Source organism: Eptatretus burgeri, chromosome 9, assembly GCF_056783735.1.
Source record: "Eptatretus burgeri isolate ZD-2024b chromosome 9, Ebu_testis_v1, whole genome shotgun sequence".
Lineage (NCBI taxonomy): Eukaryota > Metazoa > Chordata > Myxini > Myxiniformes > Myxinidae > Eptatretus > Eptatretus burgeri.
Window position 1 is genome coordinate 44,937,095 of NC_140969.1, and position 22,231 is coordinate 44,959,325.

At 43.6% G+C, this 22,231-nt stretch overlaps 2 protein-coding genes across 5 annotated transcripts in view; one reads left to right on the forward strand and one right to left on the reverse strand.

The window, feature by feature from the left end:
- Positions 1–5,823, forward strand: part of SRPK2 (SRSF protein kinase 2) — a 115,797-nt gene extending 109,974 nt beyond the window's left edge. For all 4 annotated transcript variants that reach the window (XM_085894989.1, XM_085894987.1, XM_085894986.1 and 1 more), the window contains 5 exons: positions 844–944; positions 1,069–1,176; positions 4,143–4,212; positions 4,413–4,505; positions 4,650–5,823. In XM_085894989.1, the coding sequence (XP_085751115.1) occupies positions 844–944; positions 1,069–1,176; positions 4,143–4,212; positions 4,413–4,505; positions 4,650–4,834 (557 nt within the window). In that variant the 3' untranslated portion in view covers positions 4,835–5,823. The remainder of the gene's footprint in view (positions 1–843; positions 945–1,068; positions 1,177–4,142; positions 4,213–4,412; positions 4,506–4,649) is intronic.
- Positions 5,824–18,864: 13,041 nt separating this feature from the next.
- The window catches only part of KMT2E (lysine methyltransferase 2E (inactive)), a gene marked incomplete at its 5' end in the record, with an annotated part of 190,886 nt that continues 187,519 nt past the window's right edge, over positions 18,865–22,231 (reverse strand). Inside the window, one exon of the mRNA XM_085893775.1 lies at positions 18,865–21,039. Coding sequence (XP_085749901.1) covers positions 19,759–21,039 — 1,281 coding nt within the window. The remainder of the gene's footprint in view (positions 21,040–22,231) is intronic.

Below are 22,231 nucleotides of genomic sequence, written 5' to 3' on the forward strand. Positions count from 1 at the left end.
CTGAAGTAATTTTAATGTAAATATGGCGAAGGTTATAAAATGTTAGTGTTGGTGTTGCCGAGCAGCCAGTTTGAGTGGAAGCTCCTATGTCTTGGGTCATGAGCACATGACCCGCCATGATCAAAGCAAGTCTGCACTGGCCGACTTTTTGTCATGGGTATTTTCCGATGGTTGTGATTATTTTTTTCCCCTCAGGGACAAAGATTTAGCTTTCAACCCCACCTAGAAAGGAAACATTGTGTGTGTGTGTGTGTGTGTGTGTGTGTGTGTGTGTGTGTGTGTGTGTGTGTGTGTGTGTGTGTGTGTGTGTGTGTGTGTGTGTGTGTGTACCTGCATTAAAAAAATTCACTTTTTTTTTATTACTGTTTGGTATGTTGGTTGAAGAACTACTAGACCATTGAGGTGGTTTTTGGAAAGCTTCCACAAATGTACTGTATTTCTTATTCTGATAATCTTTTGGGCTTTTTATCATTAAACAATATCAAGGCTCATGGATCAGCAAGGAATTGATAATTAATTATTTTGGCACACACGTATATCATGCTCGAGTTGGTTCTCAACTTTTGTTTGGGTTGTATCTTTCTTTCAATGCAACGTAAAAAAAACAAAATGTGGAAACTTGCTTTCCATCAAAGTACTATATCGAAATATGAATTGATCTTGGTTGTGACTTGAGAAGTTCCATTTTATGCTGTCGAGACAGTGTTGGTATAGGGCTCACAGTCCAGTAAGCGGACACATGCGACTGTATTTAGTGAATCCAAAGCTACCTTCCGATTCACCTTGAACATCCTTTATTGTCCTGCTAACTTGTTCCTTTTTAAAAAAAAATTTTTGTGCTAGGTGTGGCCTGCTCCTCTGACCTTGTCGTTAATCTTCTTGATGCCGGCAATGCAAACAGAATCAAGGTGAAGATTGCTGATCTTGGAAATGCTTGCTGGGTGGTGAGTTACCATGATAAATATGCTCATGTATTTTAATTTTTTTGACATGGATACATTTTATTTAATGTTTAGTATTATTAATTTTTTTGAAACCTGATTGCCCGTGCTTCCTTTTCACACCTAGCACAAGCATTTCACAGAGGACATTCAGACGCGTCAATATCGTGCCCTTGAAGTTCTCATTGGTGCTGGGTATGGTACCGCAGCAGACATCTGGAGCACTGCATGCATGGTACTTTGCATTATCTGGAGGTTTAACTACCATTTTGATAAAACGATGGCAACAAAAACACCAAGTATAATTGGATTTCTTTGCTGGCCCAGCAAAACTTGTGTTGATATGAAGGGTTATCGGAGCTATTTTGAACAGCGTAGCCATTCTCAAGCTCTTAATTCTTTACACAAAAATGTTTTTTTTCTTGTTCCCTTGTCTGGGTAAAATTAATCTCATTATTGAAGACTTCTGGGGTGTGGTGTAATGTGACGTGTCACATGACCTCATCTTGCATCCACATTTGGGAAAGGACTTCCAGATCAAATTTGTAATTATTTTAAAGATCATGAACAAAGATTTCAAAGTAAAAGGAGTTCTCGACAAAGGAATAGATTGCGTTCCACACAATCGTTTTTAAGTCGGGTGTTTGTAAGTTTGAATTCAATTTCCCATAGACTCTATTACAAATGGTGGTTCGGTTTGACAACCAAGGCAATAAATTATTCATCTTGTGATGAAGCTGAGTCTATGGGTCTATCACTTCACCATCGCCCACAGGTTGATCATCTCTGTCTTCTTCCACCTCATTTCTGGACTTGCACCCTTTCCGTGTCTTGTAATCATCCCCCCCCCCCAGGTATCTGCAGGACGCATGTGGTCCACCAGCAACCCCTTCCTAGCGAAATTGCCCAAATACATAATCACTGTTCACCTGCACTCATATAATCCTCCCCCCCCTCACCTGTGGAACCACCTTCCACACTCTCTTCTCTCCAGGTCTTCAAGACAGCTGTTCACCACCACCTCAAGTTATCGCCCATCCAAAATCATGATCTTTTCTCCACCCGTTAAACCATCCCGCACCTCTCCCAAAATTTTGCTTATGTATCCATACTGGCTACCCTTTACCTTCTCCCTTACCCCTTGTCGTTACCTGCATCCCTTGTTTGTCCATCTCCATCCACTTTCTCCTTCTACCCTGCTGTTGGTGTTTTCACGTTTCCCCTGATGTTCCCTTTGTTGTGTTGTGCTCTGATTTTGTTCTGTGTCATAGCTTTTCCGTGTGTGTGCGTGTGTGTGTTTTTTGCCTTGGTTTCCACAGCGTGAATTCAAGCGAGGAGTGAAGCAGGAACACCACCCCAGGGGGGTGGGAGTGGGGAAGGGGGGGAGCAGTACGCCATCAAACTGTGGATGAAAGCTTTGTAAGTGGTTAGTCGCTCATGTGTGCCATGGAAGGACTTTGCATGATGGAGGATGCCCACACTGGCGTTGGAGGCCAGCTTGGAAATGTGGGTTTCCCAGAAAGATCATGGCAGATCGTGAGACCCAGAAGCTTGAATGAAAGGACTTCTTCAAGGGGATTGTTGAGAAAGTAAATTAGGGGGAGGGGTTCCAGATGGTCCTTTTGGAGAGACATAGTGAGAGTGTGAGATTTGTCAGGATTGAAAGACATGTTCCATGTGTTCGACCAGTTTGTGATTTTATCCAGATCTGCAGAGAGTGAAGAAGCTGCGGCTTGCCAATCTGAGGGATAACAGATGTTACAGCATAGGGTGGAGTCATGAGCAAAGAGATAAAGAGGATTTTCGAGAGTTGGAGAGATCATTGATGAAAACCAGAAAAAGAACAGGGCCCAGAACGCTTCCTTGAGGAACTCCAGCCTGGACAGGAAGAGGGGATGAAAGAACTCCATTAAGGGCCACATATTGGCTGCGACAGGAGAGGAAGTCTGTGAGCCATAAGTGGAGATGGCCTTGGATACCAGAGGAAGAGACAGAATTTTTTTTTTTGTCTTCTGTTCAATTACCTATTTCATTGTCATTTGTCTTTGACCTTCAATTGCTTCTTGTCTGGCGAGTTACTTCCTTCTATTAGGTATTTGTCGATTTGAGATGTTGCCAAAGTGATTTAAAAAATTTATTATGCAAGTCTTCAATTTTGAAGATATTTTTATATTGATTTTCTTTAATCGGTCCTTAAAACATTTGCCTTTTCCTTGTGTGGAACATACTTACTAATGGAGGATGATCTTCCTCTGTATCCAGCTTTTTTTTCACCCCTGGTTCATCTGTGGTCTAGTTTGCAATGTTTTTGGGGCAGGCAGCACTTTTATACAGTTTTTTACTTTAGTGCAGAGATTGTGTTGGAGCAGGGCTAAGATCTTCCTCGATGGAGAATGTGCAGGTACTCTTTGCGGCACACATTCTAGCGCTCTCTATGGCCGCACAGACCTATGAAAGCCTGAGATATTTGACTGGAAAAGAATATGAGAAGGACAAAGGCAGAGTTCGGAGGTGTTGCCTCTAATGAAGAGAATTCACCATGTTGGGCAATTTCCGGTTGCAGCAAGCCATGTGGCTTTCCCCACTTTACCCACAGGCCTCAATTATTTGACGTGGGTTGCCACTTGTACTCTGGAGAGTTCTGTCAAGGAGCCTGCTGCAAGGCTGCATGATTATTATTCACCGAGTAACATCCAGCATCCATTTTGGCAAACAATCCACAACAGGGTTCTTTTCTCTTGTCATGATCTTCAAATGTAATTTCAGGGTCGGAGTCTTGCACCTCACAGTGATGGATTTGGAGAGTGTTCGATTTTAAATCATCCTCATGGTGGTATCTACTCGCTGACGGTCGATTATCATTTCTCATCGAAACTCCATCACGATGCTCTAAAACTCAAGCAATGGGACTGCTCCCTCATCGTACTGCATCTGCAAATGATATGCCCGGTTAAACAAATTGGATTCGCACGTGGACAATTCTCACAACTGGGAAGGGGTGTCCCATTGTTTTGTTTGACAGCATATTTAACGAACTGTGGTCAGATCTACTTCCCTTTTCCTCCTGACTTGTGGTGGATGACTAAGTTTGTAAAAGGTCGAAAGTAAAATTCCCTGTACATTGTTCGTCGTTTCAATGTGGCTGCTTGAATGGTCGAGTCACTGTGAACACCTTTTCTCTGTCTGTTCATCCCTTTACAGGCCTTTGAACTGGCCACTGGAGACTATCTCTTTGAACCACATTCGGGAGAAGATTACACTCGAGACGAGGGTGAGTGCTGCAACTTGCACGCTTGTGACGGATTGTACTTGTTTGAACCAGAATTTGTTGTGGTTGCACGAGGGCGTCGTGCCTGTGTGGTTTCTTATCTCTGTTCACATCTAAATCCCATCAGCATTTCTTTATCCTTTATCGTTCTGGCATTTTATGGACTTTTTGTAAGTGGTGGTGGTCGTGGTGTTTTCCTGCAGACCACATCGCACTCATCATTGAACTTTTGGGAAAAATCCCACGGAAGTACTGTCTTTCAGGGAAATACTCCAAGGAGTTTTTCACCAGACAAGGTACCATTTCCATGTACATATTTACACCATTCCTGACCTTTAATCCTGATTCCTGTAATATTGCACATTGGTCGGCAACAGTGGTGCGTGCTTGTGTTGTGTGACTCGATGTGATTCTTGTCCTCCGTGTGCCGCTTTGGGCAGGAGATTTGCGGCACATCACCAAGTTAAAGCCTTGGGGCCTGTGCGACGTGCTTGTGGAGAAGTATGAATGGTCAATAGAGGAAGCCATCCAGTTCACAGACTTCCTGTTACCGATGCTTGCCATCATTCCTGAAAAGAGAGCAAACGCCGCCACCTGCCTCACACATCCATGGCTGACCTCATAGCCATTCCAAAGCCTCTATTCCTTCACTTCAAATTACTTTTGTTTATCCTTATCTCTTCCCTTCGCCCCCTCAGTTCATGTGTACTCTTTCAGGTTCTCTTCTTTGTCTCGCTCCGATTCATCGATCACAGTATACGGTTTTACACAATTTGTTATTTTACGTTCGTTCACGTTAAATATTGTTGTAAGTCAGACTCATCCGCACTATTACTCTGTGTTGAGACGAATGCTTTCTCGGTAAATTTGCACCCAATTGGAGGGCTTCTCTCGTGTTTTCAATCCCAATTATTTGTTTGTATGTACAATTCTTGTTTACGTCCTTTCCACAATTTTTAATGTAAGTACTTTAGCAGTCTGTTAATATAAGTTTTGCTTTTCTCTTCTTGTTTGACTGATGCTTAATGTTTGGCTGTCTTTAAGCTTAACACCCAACATGCCCTTGAAGCGTTTTAATAAATAAATAAATATAATTTCAACATCATGTGACCCCATCAACACCCTTTCTCGATTATGGCGTAAGGGGCCCTTGAGGTTTGTTTGTTATCACAGTAGCACAGCAATCGCCGTTCTGGTCGTCACTCTGTCTCCGACTATATCGCAGGTGTGCATCAGGTTGTGGTGGTGGTGATTGCTGTTGGTCGGAATGTACAGGGTTGGATGAGCTGGGTGCAAGTTATTATTTTTTTCTTCGGGTTTTGTTTTTCTTTTTCTTCAGGTTTTGTTTTTCTTTTCTCCCTGAATGTTTCCTTTCAAGGTCCTTGCATTTGTGCAGGAAATGCCAGTTTCCGAGAACGTGGCCCTGTCTCTTGAAGTTACTTCTCTTTGTCTACAGGTCAAGATTTTGGCGCACATTGTGCTTAATTTCTAAGTTGTGTTTAAGTTTATTATTCTGGAACATTGAGGGGTGTAATTGATTTGCTAGGTTTTCTTTTTTGTTTTTTGTTTTTTTGTTTTGTTTTTTTTTTTGAAATAAAGTTTTGTTACAATATGCTTTTGAGTTTTGTTATTGTCGAGATGTTTTGACGCATTTCAATTCGGCCTCGGTAAACTGATGAGACGAATGGCACCTTTTACAAAACCACTCTTTCGGACGAATTAAAAAAGGCCTAATTTGGGTTTGCCTGTTTTGTATTCCCAGCTGAGCACAAGGCTCATGGTACTGGGATATTAGTTCCAGATGACAAATGCTATTGATTTATGTATCATCTATTCATATGTAGTTGGACCCCACTATTCGTGGGAGATACGTTCCTGAAAAATGCTGTGAATGTCGGGGCACTGTATAAAGAAAATGTTTATTTATTTTTTACATTGTCTAGTCTCGTGGATGAGCAATTGCATAGATAAAATCAGGACACAACACAACAAAGGTAACAGCAAGAGAAGGGGAAACACCAACAACAGGGTGGAGGGAGAAAGTAGTTAGAGACAGACAAACAAGGGATGCAGGTAATAATGGGTAAGGGAAAATGCAAAGGGTGGACAATATGGATACATAATCCAAATTGTGTTTGACCAGTTTGTGATTTTTGTCAAGGTCTGAGGAGAGGGAAGAGGCTGCTGCCTGTCAGAAGGATGAGAGATGTCACGGCAGAGAGTGGAGTCATCAGCAAAGAAATAAAGAGGATTTTCCAGAGAGTCAGTGAAAACATTGATGAAGATTGGGAATAATATGGGGCTGAGAACACCGCTCTGGGGTGTTCTCAGACAGGCAGAGAAGAAGAAAGGGTTAATTTGAGAGCAAGACGTTGGCTATGAGAGTGGAGGAAATCAGTAATCCAAGAGTGGTGTTGGCCTTGGATTCCATAGGCAGACAGTTTGGAGAACAAGGCAGGATACCAGACTATCAAAAGCTCAAGATATGTCCAGAGAGACAGCCCTGACCTCAGGTCTGATATTGAGGGCCTCCATCCATTGTTGGGTGAATATAAGCAGCATGTCCAAGGTGGAGTGACCAGGTCTGAATCCCAGTTGTTTTAAGATGAGGCTGTTTGAGAAAAGGAATGATTTTATGTTAACTGCGATGATGGATTCCATGACCTTCCTGATGATTGGAAGTACAGTAAGCTAATTGGACTGTAATTAAGGTCAGGTCAGGTACGGGAGCATGCGCCAGAGCAGCTCGTCACTGGGACCCCTTTCCGCCGGTACTCCAGGGGCCTCCGTCTGGCCATCCCCCAGGCAGATGCCTGACCCATCCCCAGCTCCTTGAGATGCTGATCAATCTGCTGCAACCACGAGGCAGGTGGTTGGCCCATTGGCTCACGAGGCTCCCTCGCTGAGAGAATCTGGTGAGCAGGAAAACGAGCCACATGTCCATATAGCCGCAGCTGATGCTCACGGACTATGCAGGTAACAAATGTCATTTGAGTCTCTCTCAGCAACCGCTCGTTGGACACACAGTCCGACCAGCGATAGCCAAGGATTCTCCGAAGAGACGTGGTACCAAAGGAATTAAGTCTCCGTCTCAGAGTCCAAGTCTCACATCTAATCCTGTCCTCCAGTTACTCTCCTTAAACCATGTCTCACTTATTGTAACTATATCGTACTCCTCGCGATCTACTTTGACTTCAAGCTCTTCCATCTTATTATTTAAACTCCTGGCATTGGTATGGAATATGTTGTTGCTGTTTTGGAAAAGGCCCCCATATGCATTCAGACGAGTAGAATTTTCCACAAACAGATGTTTCTTGAGTTTATGTGAGAAAGATTTCCTACCTGTTGTATAGAGGGACTTTGGGAGGAATACGCATTGTTAGAATGTTTGGGTTCTCTTTAATCCCTCTGTCTATCGATCCATCTTTGGATCCCTCTATGGCACCACCTGCCCATCCATCGCCAATCCCTTCCCATGTTCGCCTTTCAAGCCGTGGCTTCTCATGGCCCATCCTCACAATCCTGTAATTTGTCCTTCAAATCTCCCCCTCGCCGCTTTTCCATTCCACATCACAAATTACCTCCTGTCACAAGTCCATACGTCACCAAATATCTGTTGGTTTGAAACAATGAACCAGAAATTACCGTTGGACTCGTACCAAGGATTCTTAAGCGGGTGCGTGAACACATGGAAGGTAAATGGAATCATTCTTTCAATTCAGGCAAACACCCCATTTGGACACAATGGAGGTAATTAGCCTGACAGTGGTCTCTTGGTTCTTTTGTTTACTATTGGAAAAACAACACATTTGAACAGCAGCAGCAGCAGCAGCAGCAGATCAGTTCTAACCTCTGTTGTAAAACAAGCAGATGGAGCTTGACCTTCATGGTGGGAGGACATGCTCCACCCATGCAACAGCAGATCGAGCTTGACTTCTGTGAGAGAGTGGATGTTCGTGGAAGACCGTGAACAAGTGATATTGAAGCAACCTTTCTGAGCATCTCACTCGACCACACATCACGATCAACCAAGCTCTCCTTACCACAAATCCTTTGGTCAAACCTGTGCTCATGTTTGCCTGTTGTGACCACGAGAGCCAAGTCGGGGAAGCTAACACGAGTCTGCACCTGGTATGAGCTTACACGCATTTGACTAAGGTGGGAAGGAGCCGCACCCATGTTCTGCTCTGCTCTGCATCTACTTTTCTTCCTCTCCACCTTTCTCCAGTTGTGATTCTTAATGATTGAAGAAGGGGATCATAAGTGTCAAGGGAACAAGTTCTGCTCTGTGTCTAATCTATTTTCTGCACATACAAGCCATTGGAATTTCCTCCATTGTATACGTGTCACACCCTCATTGCTTTTAGGCCGGATGTCAAACACCATTTTTCAAGATGTCAAACACCTTGCATTAGGGTCCACACAATGTTTTTCTGCATTTTTATGATCACCAGACCATCTGAATGAATATTCCGATTGATGCCACTCCGACACCCTTGAGAATTTTTGTAGAAATCCATTAATATGCAAATTAGCGGTGACCCTTGGCGAAATGACTTTTTCTTAATATCTGCAAAAGTAAGCATCCAAATAGCCTGGTTGAGGTGTCCAACCCCATGTATTTAGGGTCACTGGTCATGATAAACCCACTTACAATTTGATAACATTTAAATTTTGTTCATTAATATGCAAATTAGCAGTCACCATTATCAAAATAACAATTTTTCTTCCAGAAGTAAGCATCCAAACAGCCTGGTTGAGGTGTCCAAACCAATGTTTTTAGGGTCACTGGTTATGATAAGCCCACTTAAAATTTGATAACATTGAAATTTAGCTCATTAATATGTAAAATATACAAAACTGTTTAAAAATAACTTGCGCAGAACCGTTTATCCCCTGTACAGTTATGAAGAAATGGCTGACCTCAGAAGATCAACAGCATGAACTGTTTCTGATCAAGTAAGTTGAGGCTTGTAATGTAATGAAAGAAACATGGAGAACTGAGTTTTAAGTAAGAGTAATGTCTTCTGATACAGTAGAATGATTAATATTATTTGCAAGCAAGTTTTTTTATTTATTATTTAACATGATCTGTCTGAAAGAAACTGTGTATGTTATTGATTTTTAAAAGTACGCAGGGTGGAACTTGTTCCTGAGAATTTTTAAAAATACGAACAAAGAAATTAAATGTTTACTGATGTTTTTAATTACCTCTATTGTTGCAGGTTGAGGCTCCATCACCATGGGAGACTGTTTCTTCAGTCCCTACGATGCAACTAAAGCTGGAAAACTTCTGGTAGCAGTTGGTCCAGACAGAGTGCGAAGTATCATCCGGTCAAGCAAAGCAAGACAAGATGGTATACATGAAGAGCTTGAACAGAGATTACAGGCAGACGAATCTATCGAGCAAAAATGCCATAGAGACTGTGTGTCAACGTACACATCATGCTCACACATAGAAAGACACTTGAAACGAATGAGTAATGTCTGTTTGGAAGATGCTTCAACAAGCAAAAGAAGCCGCCGTTCAAAGACGACAGTATTTGACATTAAAGAACATTGCATTTTTTGCAGAGAAAAGTGCATCATGGACTTTGATAAGAAGAATCCTAATCGTTGGCGGCGAGTTCTCCTTTGTAGGACTGCAGATCGTGTTCGGACAACTTTCAAACAAACTATTCTCGATGTTATTGATTCCCGCCAGGATGAAGAAGGACGCCAAGTCAAGATACAATTAATGGGCGCAATCGGTGATCTTCATGCTGCTGATGCGAGATATCACTGACTGCAGAAAGTCCTTTGTGGCACCCCGTTCTGTTGCAGCAGCAGCACACAGTGGCAGAGAAACTCAAGACATTGAGCCAGCTGTCAGTTCTACCATCCTATCGATGAAAAACGACATGTTGCGCATCTGGAATTCAGTAGAAGTCTACAATATGTACAAGGATCATGGAGGGAAGCTATACTCTCAACGAACCCTGTTATCCAAATTGTTGGATATACTTGGCTCTGAGCTTCTGGTTCTGTCTGGTGAAGGTGTCGCTAGTTTAATCTCGTTTCACAGCAGAGCGTCTACTGCAATCAACTTAGTAGCATCAGATGAAGATGACGCCATCGATGTTTCTATGGAACGAATTGCGAAGAAGGTTGCACAGGAATCTAAGCAGTTGTCGTCTGACCCCAGTTCCTATCAGACGAGAATTAATATAGATATTGCTGATGAAGCAGTGAGTTTCCTGGATATAAATAAACCCGTACATGTTTGCTTCCAACTTACTCAGGGTGTCTTTTCCTATTGGTCACACAAAGTCTCCAATAGCGATAGCCAGGAAGTTTTACCCCAACTGTTTTGCTCAATTAAATAGCCAGTGCCACACTCTGTCATGCGCGGCAGTTATGCAAATCTGTCATGTTCGGTGCACACCCCTACCAGCGAGTCCCACAAAAGTTGATTTTCCTGGAAGAAGTTTGATACCACTTAAAAAATATCTGTTGCTGTTGTATAACTTTCCATGGGATGGCAGAAGAGCATTTGCTCTTTTACACTATTGCCTGACACAAAACGAGCAATACATTAGCAGCTGATAAAACTGAGCAACATCAGTCATTTCGTCCAACTGGATGGCAAATACAGGAAAAGCTCTTACTTGGTCGAGAACTTGATCTTTGATGTCTTGAGACATTTCATCGATCCTTCCCTTGACGGAATCGTTTGATAGAGAGATTTGGGAAAGCTTGTTTGCACGATCCCTCCCCAGAACGAGCTCTGCTGCACGCAGTACACTTGGTTTTATGAATGTATCCGATGTTATGGCTCTTTTTGCTCTTTGCAATCAACATGGCGATCTCGTAGGAAGCCTCAACAACCTTTGAAGTCTGTTGCCAAAATGCTCCTCTGCTGTCCATCTTAGCTTGCTTCAAGGACTGCCTTTTTGTTTCAAAGAATGTCTTGGGTTTGGCAGCTAGAGCAGGATGCATTGTCTTCAAGTGGTGTTCCAAGCGTGTGGGCCGCACGCCATCATTGCTCAGTCTTGTAGCATATTACGCACTGGGGTACCTCTGTGTCCCCCTTTTGGAGGGACACAAATCCAAATCGAATATATTCAAGATACTTCCACTTTTTTGAACTCATTGTGAATGATTTAGTTTGAAATGGTTACTGCAAATCTGTGAAAAATTTTTTTTTATTAAAATTAAAATATAAATTTTAATATTAAATTTAAATAAATGTTGAATTTTAAAGAGCAGGTTGTGGGTCACCAAACATGTTCTGAAAATTTATCAATATGATTATATGTGCATTAAATTGTTCGATGCGAACTATTGTGGTTGCCTAACTATTGGGAAAATTAATGAAATTTAACTCCGAAGTTGGTATTTCTCGAGGCTGTTGAAAAAAAACAGCCGTGTGCCCATATATGGATGGTGACGTCACGTTCTCCAAAACAAAGCGGAAGCTCACTCACTCATTGAAGTGTCCAGTTCAGTGGGCCGTTCTTTCACTTTTTTAAACTTGCAACTGTCTATATTATCCTTCTTTATTTTGAATTATTGTAAAACAAAGTTATTTGGATATTTGCACATCATGCCTCGTATGTGTCGTCATGTTTTGCGAAAATGGCTGGAAAACGGGTAATCACTCTCACGGATTCCCGACGGAATCAAACATTTGCTGGCAGTGGATAAGATTTGTACAAACAAAACGGGTGGATTTTCCCCCAAAGAAAACGGGAAAAGAGGACCCTTTGGATAGACTTGTCATTTGTGGTGACCATTTCACAGCCGAGGATTACGAACACAACGCAATGAGTGAGCTCGGTTTCAAAACAACTGCTCAAGTGAGACAAGGGTGACGCTGTGCCCACCATTCAGCCTTCTCCTCCTCAGCGAGCTCCTGCTTCATCTTCTCACACTGTGTCACCTATGATTATTCACAATTTCGTTTTAATGGCCAATTATTCAATTAGCGCCAATGTATTTTGCCTTTTCGCAATGTCATCGCAAGGAAAAACACAAAGAGAAGAGAAGAAGAAAAAAAAACGTACTACAAAAAAACACACACAAAAAAGAAAACACTTTCAAACAACGACACAGGCCGTTCCTTCGCTCTCGCAAACGACGATTGGATTGGGGCATTGTGTTTATCTATAAATGTGCATAAGAAATTGAGAAATTATGAGAATACACGAAGTCATCACGATCCGGAAGTCCGTACGTTGTAACGGGAAATGGCGAACGTGGCTGAGAATCTCTTCCCAATCGGCCACGCCGACGCAGCAAAGTGTCCTGTCATTGATTGGTAAATAAATGGCCATAATTTAGGAACCACTTGTCCGATTAATATCAAACATTGAAAAGGCACATCCTCAGGTCCCCATCAATATACCTGGCAAGTTTCAATGAGATCAGACCAGTGGTTGTCGAGAAACAGCTTGGTCACACACACACACGGTCACACTTACACACGGTCACACACACAGTCACACACGGTCACACACACACACACACACACACGGTCACACCACACACACACGGTCACACACACACACGGTCACACCACACACACAGGGTCACACACACGCACACACACATACACAGTCACAGTCACACACACACACACACACACACACACACACACACACACACACACACACACACACGCACACACACGGTCATACGCACACACACGGTCATACGCACACACACGGTCACGCGCATACACATGGTCACGCACACACACGGTCACGCGCACACACACACACACACACACTGTCACTCACACACACACACACACGCACACACACATGGTCACACACACACACACACACACGCACACACACACGGTCACACACACACACACGCGCTCACACACGGTCACACACACACACACACGCGCTCACACACGGTCACACTCACACACACGGTCACACACACGGTCACACACACACTGTCACACACATGGTCACACACAGTGTCACACACACGGTCACTCACACACACACACACACGGTCACACACACGGTCACACAGACAAACACGGTCACACACACACAGTCACACACAGACACGGTCACACACACACGCCCACACACACACGGTCACACACACACACGGTCACACACACACCACACAGACACACACGCGGTCACACATACACACACACACACGCGGTCACACATACACACGCACAGTCACACACACGCATACACCCTGAAACTCACACGGTCACACATGCAAACGGTCACACACACGGTCACACGGTCACAGTCACACACGCTGAAACTCACATGGTCAGACGCACACACAGTCACACACACACACAGTCACACACGGACACCCCCCAACCTCGGAAGGATGACAGGCTGAGTCAACCCTCTGGTGTATTAATTCAGCGGCCGACGGGGCTTGAACTCAGGACCAGAGGATCCCAAGCCGCCACCCTAACCACTGAGCCAACACCAGGCTACTGGAGAGTTAAAAAAAAAAAAAAAAAAATGAAGTCACAGACGAATCAAACTTTACATTATTTTATGCATTGAACAAGAAAATGAAAATCTACAAACCGATCTGTCTGGTGGAGTCTGTCAGTGTGAACTGCTGGGCAGTCAGTCCTGCCACTTGTACACGAAATAGGCCGTTTTCTGGCACTTTCAAGTGGCTCAAATTTTTATGGCTCAGGGCCAGAAACTCCATCTGTCTTTCATTCCATCAGTGTGTGTGTGTGTGTGTGTGTGTGTGTGTGTGTGTGTGTGTGTGTGTGTGTGACCGCTGTTTCTCGACAACCACTGGTCCGATCTAATTGAAACTTGCCAGGTATATTGCTGGGGACCTGAGGTTGTGCCTTTTCAATGTTTGATATTAATCGGACAAGTGGTTCCCAAGTTATGGCCATTCATTTACCAAACCAATGGCAGGACACGTTGCGTGGGCGTGGCCGATGGGGAAGGGAAGCTCAGCTGCGTTTCCTATTATGGGTTGCAACGTACGGGCTTCCGGAGAGTGATGACTTCGTGTATTCTAATAATTTCTCGATTTCTTATGCGCATTTATAGATAAACACAATGCCCCAAGTTATGATCGTTTTCATATTAGACGGTGTATAAATTTCGGTAACATCAGAGTGCTGGTATGCTGCGAACCAGGAAGTAAATTTTTTTCTCTCTTCTCTTCTCTGTTTTTCCTTGCCACAACATTGCGAAAAGGTAAAATATTTGTGCTAATTGAATAATTGGGTATTAAAACTAAATTGCGAATAATCGTCACTGCAAATAATATGCGAACTTCCGGGTCACGCACAGAGGGCACGCGAGAGCGAAGAAACGGCCTGTCTGGTTGTTGTTTGTTGTTCGCGGTTGGAATATTTATTTATTAATATATATATTTTTTTACGGGCACGTACTGGTAGTATAAATTCTGAGCCTGGTGTTGGCGCAGTGGTTAGGGCAGCGGCTTGGGATCCAAGAGGTCCTGAGTTCAAGCCCCGTTGGGCCACTGAATTAATACACCAGGGGGTTGACTCAGCCTGTCATCCTTCCGAGGTCGGCGAAATGAGTACCAGTGTACTGGGCCGGTGTATACCCCAGTTAAAATAGGTGTACCATATCCCTGTGTCGTAAGAGGTGACCAGGGTTGCGTCAGGAAGGGCATCCGGCGTAAAACATGTGCCAAATCACTATGCGGATCATACGGATGATCCGCTGTGGCGACCCCTTACGGGAGCAGCTGAAAGAAGAAGAAGAAGAAGAAGAAGAAGACTGGTAGTATAAATTCCCTTCATCCTCCGACTCGTCCTCGGCAATATCGGAATGAAAACACTCAATTTCATCGCCGCTGAAATCACTCTCCGATTCGCATCTCGCCATTGTTTACACGCTGTTTCCGAATGTTCACGAAGTTTTCGGAGAACGTGACGTCATAGCATCTTCGGTAACTTCCGGACTGTTTTTCGATCACTGACAAAAGTTTTGACTTAAAAGTTAATTTGAGCATATTTTTAGTTTCAAATGTAAGAAAATAAATACCCAACGATTCCAATGGTTTACAAAAAAAAAAAAAAAACATTCTGAGGCAAGCATGTGAATAGGTGTTTCTGACTAATTTTGATATGCTGAATTCAAATTTCTAAACAGTTTTGCTCTATCACCTCTAGTTTTTTTGCTTTCACACATCCCATTTTTTATTATAATGAATACATTTATAATATAATGTGTTTATTTCATATATTCAAATGGAATATTACAGAATGAAACAAAACATCGACACAGAACACTAACAGCACTAAATATTACTATTACTTGGATATAAGCATATATACACATCATAGTACTAGACAGTCAGAAGTGAGTTTTTTTTGGAGGATCTGGTGTACTTTGCCTTTGAGCTGTCACGCAGGAGCATCCAGCAGAAGTCCCCCATCATGCTGGGGTTCCACTTGCCTTGGTAGTTGCTCTCCATCTTAGTAATATCTTGGTGGAACCTTTCCCCATGTTTGTCAATTACTGCTCCGAGGTTTTGGGGGAAGAAGTTGAGGTGGGAGTGGAGAAAGTGAATCTTGAGAGACATTCGGCACCCCATATCCTGATAAGCCTGCAACAACTTCTCGACACGCATTTGGTAATCTAGTGCCCATGTGTTACCAAGGAAGCCATGGCAGACTGACAAATGCTTCCCATGCTCTCAGTTCCTTCAAGGTGAGCTTCTCCTCGAATACCTCATCCTTCAGCACCTCCCTGATCTGAGGTCTGACGAAGATGCCCTCCTTGAGCTCAGCAGAACTGAGACCTGGGAACAGAGTGCACAGCTGTTGGAAGGCAGCGCCATCCTTGTCCATGGCCTTCACAAAATTCTTCATGAGGCCAAGCTTGATATGAAGAGGGGGAAGAAGCACCTTGTTCATGTCCACCAGAGGATTTTCTTGGACACTGTGTTCCCCAGGCACAAAAGTGCTCCTAGACCCCCAATCCTTCTGCATGTAGTGCTTGGACACAGCTGTTAGGGTTAGTCCCTAAATTAGTCTAAAACATCTATTTATGCAGTGTATTACTGAAATATTTAGATATTTTTGGGTCTAGGGCTATATGTATACATGTACGTACATGTATATCTCAAAAACTAGAGGTGATGAGTGAAAATGGATTTCATATCTGAAATCAGCACCCCAAAATTAGCTTAGAACACCTATTTTCATGCGTGCCTAAATTTCTTTGTAAACCAGTGTTATTAATGTGCTTACAACCTTTGAATCAAGCGAAGTCATCAGCAACCCGCAACCTGCTCTTTAATACAGAAAATGGTAGGCCAAGTAGCGAATAGAAAACGAAAGTTATTAAAGGCGATACTTTTGGGTTTTTTATGCTCATCACGATATTATGCAAACACTTGTTAAGAGAATTCCAAAAATAATTATAGAAATTCCTACTTTTTTCTCTGGGCTCACATCTCCTCTGGAAACTACTCACGCCCCCCCCCCCCTCCAGGTTAAGAGCCGATGGTCTAGAACCTTTTAGGCGCACACCCCACAAATATCAATCTTCTTCTTGCAAAACACAGACTACTTTAATTTCAGCAAGTAATGCACAAACTCAACCCACCCAGAGGATGGGTACTGTGCTATCTAATATCTTACCTGTTGAAGGGATGGGAGTGCGGAGGGAGGGGTGAGAGGAGGTAGGGGAACGGGTGGGAGGAGATAGGGGATGGGTTGGGGTGGGAGGAGGGAGGGGAAGGGGCAGGAGAAGGTGGGAAGGCAAGGGATGGGTGGGAGAATGGAGGGCAAGGGGTGGGTAGGAGGATGCATGGGATGAGGTAGGGAAAGGGGTGGGTCACAGGGAGGAAGCAGAGGAGGGGTGGAATGACAGAGAGGAAAGGGTGGGAGGAGGGGAGGGGATAAGGGGTGGAGTGGAGGAGTGAGGGGAAGAGGTGAGGTGGGAGTCTGGAGGGAGGGGGTGGGGTGGGATGAGGGAGCGGAAGTGTCGAGGAGACACCTGGCGTTGCCTAGCAATGCAGGCTACCTTTGCTCGTCTATAGCGAAGATATATAAAAAGAGCGCAGTTTCTCCATCCGTAACACTTTATTCAAAAGAGTTTCTGCTGTCATACAATAATGCAAATGCTACTGTTGGAAAGGTAATAATCCATTTGCTTGGAACAAAAATTTGTTCCTTTAATCACATTTGCCTGTTTTTAAAACCTGTTTCCAGGATTGAAGAAGAAGCAGGAATTTGAGCTTCATGTAGTGGTTCTCATGGTCACATTTGTCACTCTATGACAGCAGGAACCTTTTACAAAGACACGGAAGGAGCACACAACCAAAAATAACTACGTGTTAGAAAGGATCCCTTTTTTTCGTGCGTTTTACTTCATTTTATATCGTCAATAGATGGACATGCTATATGTGTGGGAAGTACAACATGCTGTCTTTTGATTGAACCCGTCAGTGAAGTGATGGGTAGGCACACCGAGTTTCCATGAAATCATCCCATTTTATGTTTAGCATGCTTCACAAAGTGCTTTTCAAAGGAAGCTAGTTATTATTTTCTCCACATTTTTTCGAAGAGTCCATGTCGACGATCCATCAAAATCAGTACCGATCGTATTGAATATCTTCATTTTCCCCTTTTCTAATAAGTTCCTCATTTTAATTTTATTTCTTTAAAAAGAGTGACTTTAGAGTGTTATAGGCCATCCTGGTCTTTCTTCTCATTGCATCGTTATTTTCTATTTTTTTCAGTCTCAGGGAAACTTCCACAAAGCTAATTTTTCTGGGTTGAGGACAATATAATTCATTTTCCCATGTTAAAATTAAAAACAATAAAGCCGAAGAACGTAAGAACTTTCATCGGAACAAAAAAGCCGCCTCCTCACTTTCCGTGGTTGTTAGCCTACCTCGACGGTTAACATTGGACGGAATCAACAGAACAAGGAATATCCAGAAGCATCTTGTGTGAACCGACTTTGAAGTTTATCGATGTTCAAAGGTGAACAGTTTGAGCATCTGTTGCAATTTAGTCTGAAGGCAAAGTAATAAAAGATAACCAATCAATCCCTATGGTGCCCGACTTTAACATCGTCATGGAAAGCTGCTTTGACCGCGCTGTTCTCGGGTGATTGTGCTTGCACCTGCTGTGATGCAGACAGGTGTCGAAGTGTCTTTCCTGGCAGTGTAAAAGTGTCAAATGGCACATATACATTCAGTTATGATAATTCTGATTGTGACGTGAAATGTTTGCAAAACTTTGTTTGATGGTTGAGACAGTTTCTGTTGTGAACCTCAAATAACGATGCAACATTATCCACATCGTAAAATTTCCTGTAAATCTCAATTCCTCGGAAATCGAAGCCTTTATAAGATCACATTAAATGGTGTCATTTCAAGAAGTTGGCAGATTCGAAAAATTCTCGCAAATTTGAGACACGAACATTGAACGTTCGATGCAAAATAAATATGATCATAGCAATGTTAATGTGAAAGCGGTGGAGACAAAGGACACAGAAACAAGTCTGCCACCTCCAGACACGGGTTTAACAAACTTCAGGTTTGCGTTTACATCATGGTGGGCATGAAATGAAACTGAAGTTAAAAACGAAAAATAAAACCTCAATCTAAATTTAACCCTAAATCCCTCATCACATGAAACAAAGACAAGCAAAAGGAAACTTTATGTCAAAAATAAGTTTATTAAATGTGGTATGCACGGGCTGGTGCATATGAAAGTCCACAAAAGTCGACTATGATCCCTATCGCTTGAATAAGTTCTATAGGCTTCTTTAAACAAGCTGCATTTTACAAGCCAGATAAATGCAAACTTACAGAATTTACAATATTTATGAAAACGGTGAAAAGTGAAATCTACATAAAGTGGCTTCCTGGCACCAACCGATTCCTTCTCCCCCACAAAGCTCAACCCACAGACCATGCAAAACATCAACATGTCTGCAGGACTGAAAAACAAGAGATATACAGGGTGTTGGGGAAAACGATAAACAATAAAAGAAAGGGAAAGTTTGGTGGTAAAAAGGGGAAGGTAAAATACAAAGTGGGGTGAACAGAACGAAGGCAGATTAGGGGGGGGGTGGGGGGAGGGAGGAAGGGCAGTGCGGTTAAAGGTTGCAGTAGAAAGGGAATTGAAGATGAAAGTAAGGAGTAAAAGTCTAAAGAATGGAGGGAGGAAAAAAAAAGTACTGCAAAAAAAGTTTTTGTTTTCTTTAAAAAGAAAGAAATAACCCTAAAGGAGTCATGTACTGTACATATATTATAAAAATGAAAAACAGGCTGGAAAGATGCACTGCAGTCTTGACAAAAATACCTAAAAACACAAAAGGACCGTGGGAGGCTGGAATGTGTTGAACTGGATCACACCTTTGCACGTAAACTATACATTTTTTATACACAAGCTTTGAAGCACAGTGCCCGATGGGCCTCACCTTCCCCAGTCTCACCAAGTGACAAACGAGGAAACAAAAACAACAATAAAGTTTTACCGACGTGAAGCGCTATGCAAGATTTTTTTTTCTGACCTCCCCTTTTATGTTCCTTTGTCTGCAGGGGCTGTCATTGTTGCTGGTAATAGCTGGTGCTATGGAAAGAGTTTTGTGTAAAGGATGACAGCTGCGGTTGTAAAAGTGGAGTCGGTACGGCGTTGCCCGCTGAAGGCATGGATGGTTGCGAAGGTTGTGACGACGGTGGGGCGTGATGAAACACGCCAGTGGGTGCTGGTGGAGGAGGTGGTGGTTGGTGAGGGTAGGCCTGCGTAGGTTGTTGGTACTGGCTAGCTGGAGGTGGTGGAGGTGGAGGTGGAGGTGGCTGCTGAGGGTATGAGTGATAGTGAGCCACCGCTGGTTGCTGCACTTGGTAAACCTGTAAAGACTGCTGTGGAGTTGCTGACAGCAAGGGTTGGGTGCCAGGCTGAAAATGTTGCTGTTGCTGCTGCTGAACTGGAACATTCACTGGTTGTGAGTACTGTATATATGGGGCAATGGCAGCAGCACTGGGCTGTAGATAAGGTGAGCCAGTGGGTGGCAAAATGTGAGGCATGATGCTTGTCGGCGTCAACTGTGTAACTGCAGGAGCTGGAGTGGGTGGAGAGGCAGCTATGGCAGGAACAGGAACAAATGTGGGCTGCATGAGCTGCAACGTTGGTGAGGGTTGCGTTTGTTGGGTGACGAGTGTCCGGGCCTGCCCATAGTTGTGGTATTTACCATGCAGTTGTTGACCATGATGTGTGGGAATGGGGCTTCCCTGCATCACCGGTGCTGGCTGTGCAGGTGGTGGTGGGGGGCTGAAAGGTGGCTGCTGCTGTTGCAGAGAATGTGTCGTAGATGATCCTCCCTTCTTTGGAGAACATGCCGTTTGGGGAATCCAAGGCTTCGCTCCCAGAGAAGTTTGGGACTGACGAAGGGGTGAGCCAACTGATGTGCCAACAGGATGTGCTCGTGCAGGGGACGACGTGAGCTTGCTTTGAGGAGCTGGAGGTGGGAGAGGAGAGCCAGGTGTGTGAAGGGTTTGGCTCACTTCGGCAGGGAGAGCAGGAGGCCAGGCCGAAGAGTTGAGTTGCGGAGAAGAGCCAGAGATGACCCGAAGAGGAGAAGACAGCAATTGCTGAGGTACGAGGCTGTGAGATTGAGCAGATGGATGAGAGGGAGGAGGAGGAGGCCAGGCTTTAGCTGGTGATTGTGCGACAACGCTTGTGGAGGCAGTCTGGGCAGTCCTCGTTATGCGCTGCATCTGTGAGGGCTGTCCAGGAGGAGCAGGTGGTGGGGGGGCCAGTGGCGTGGTGTGCAGCGGAGAGCCTGGCGCAGGTGGACGGTGAAGCCTGGAGGGTGACTGGAACGGCTGGTAATGGGAAATGGTGGGAGAGATAAAAAGTTAAATTCGTAAAATTCATCGAGCATAGTCTTCTGCAATGTCTTTATGATACAGATGGATGAAGAATGAACAAGTTAAAGTGATCAGATTTATTCCATTGCATCATTTGTTGCCAAGATCATTTTAAAATGAAATAAACCTCCATATTGTTTTCAGAAAGCAAGGGGATAATGTTGAGTGGGGGATTTTCTATGTGACAACATAGGGGGAGAAGAATTAACAGCACAGGAAGAAGAATCATGGCTGACTGGTTGTATGATAGTAACTGTTGAAATAATGCCCATGTAACTATATAATGGCTTCTTCTCATAGCTGAGGAAGGCGTTACCATTTTAATCAAGACGAGACGGGTTCAAAATTGTAAGCAAATGGTCGTGCCTACGCGTCGCTTTCCTAACGGGTTTAATCAAAGGAGAGCATGTTGCACTTCACAAACACATTGCAGGTCTATCTGTGATTTTCAATGAGGATGTAAACCGAAGATCTTTTATAACATGCGATTGTTGCTGCTGCTGCTGTTGTAGTGGCTGTGGTGGTTGTTGTTTGTGTTCTCCTTTCGTGTCCTGTACTATGAGATATTTTTCTTTTGCTTCGAGAAGTATCAAGACAAAGTAGATAATTTTGTGTGCTCCTTCTGTGTCTATCATGCTTTATTCTAAAGGATTCCTGCTGTCCGACCGTTTGAACTACTCCATTAAAGGTCAAAGTCCTGCTTCTTCCTTTTCCCAAACGGAAAACCACGTTTTTTGTGCCACGTTTGAATAAAATTGGACCGTGCATGTCCGAGAAATGGGGGCGTGCTCGATACCGGGTTTTTTTTTATAACTAAAATGGTCACCAGTCTAACAGTCAGCCATCTTTGGTCAGATCACAAAATAAAATGAGATGCACGTGTATGCAGTCGTGAACTGTGCTTGTGCCAAGTTTGAACAAAATCGGAATATGCATGTCTGAAAAATGGTTGGGGACGCATTTAAGTAACAAAATGGCCACCAGTCGGCCATCATGGATCTCATCTCGAAAAGAAATGACGTGCACATGTAAGCCATGATTCATTATATGTGTGCCAAGTTTGAATAACATTGGTAAATGCATCTCCGAGAAATGGTTGAGGACGTGTTCACATCATGATTTTTACAACTGAAATGTCCGCCAGTCA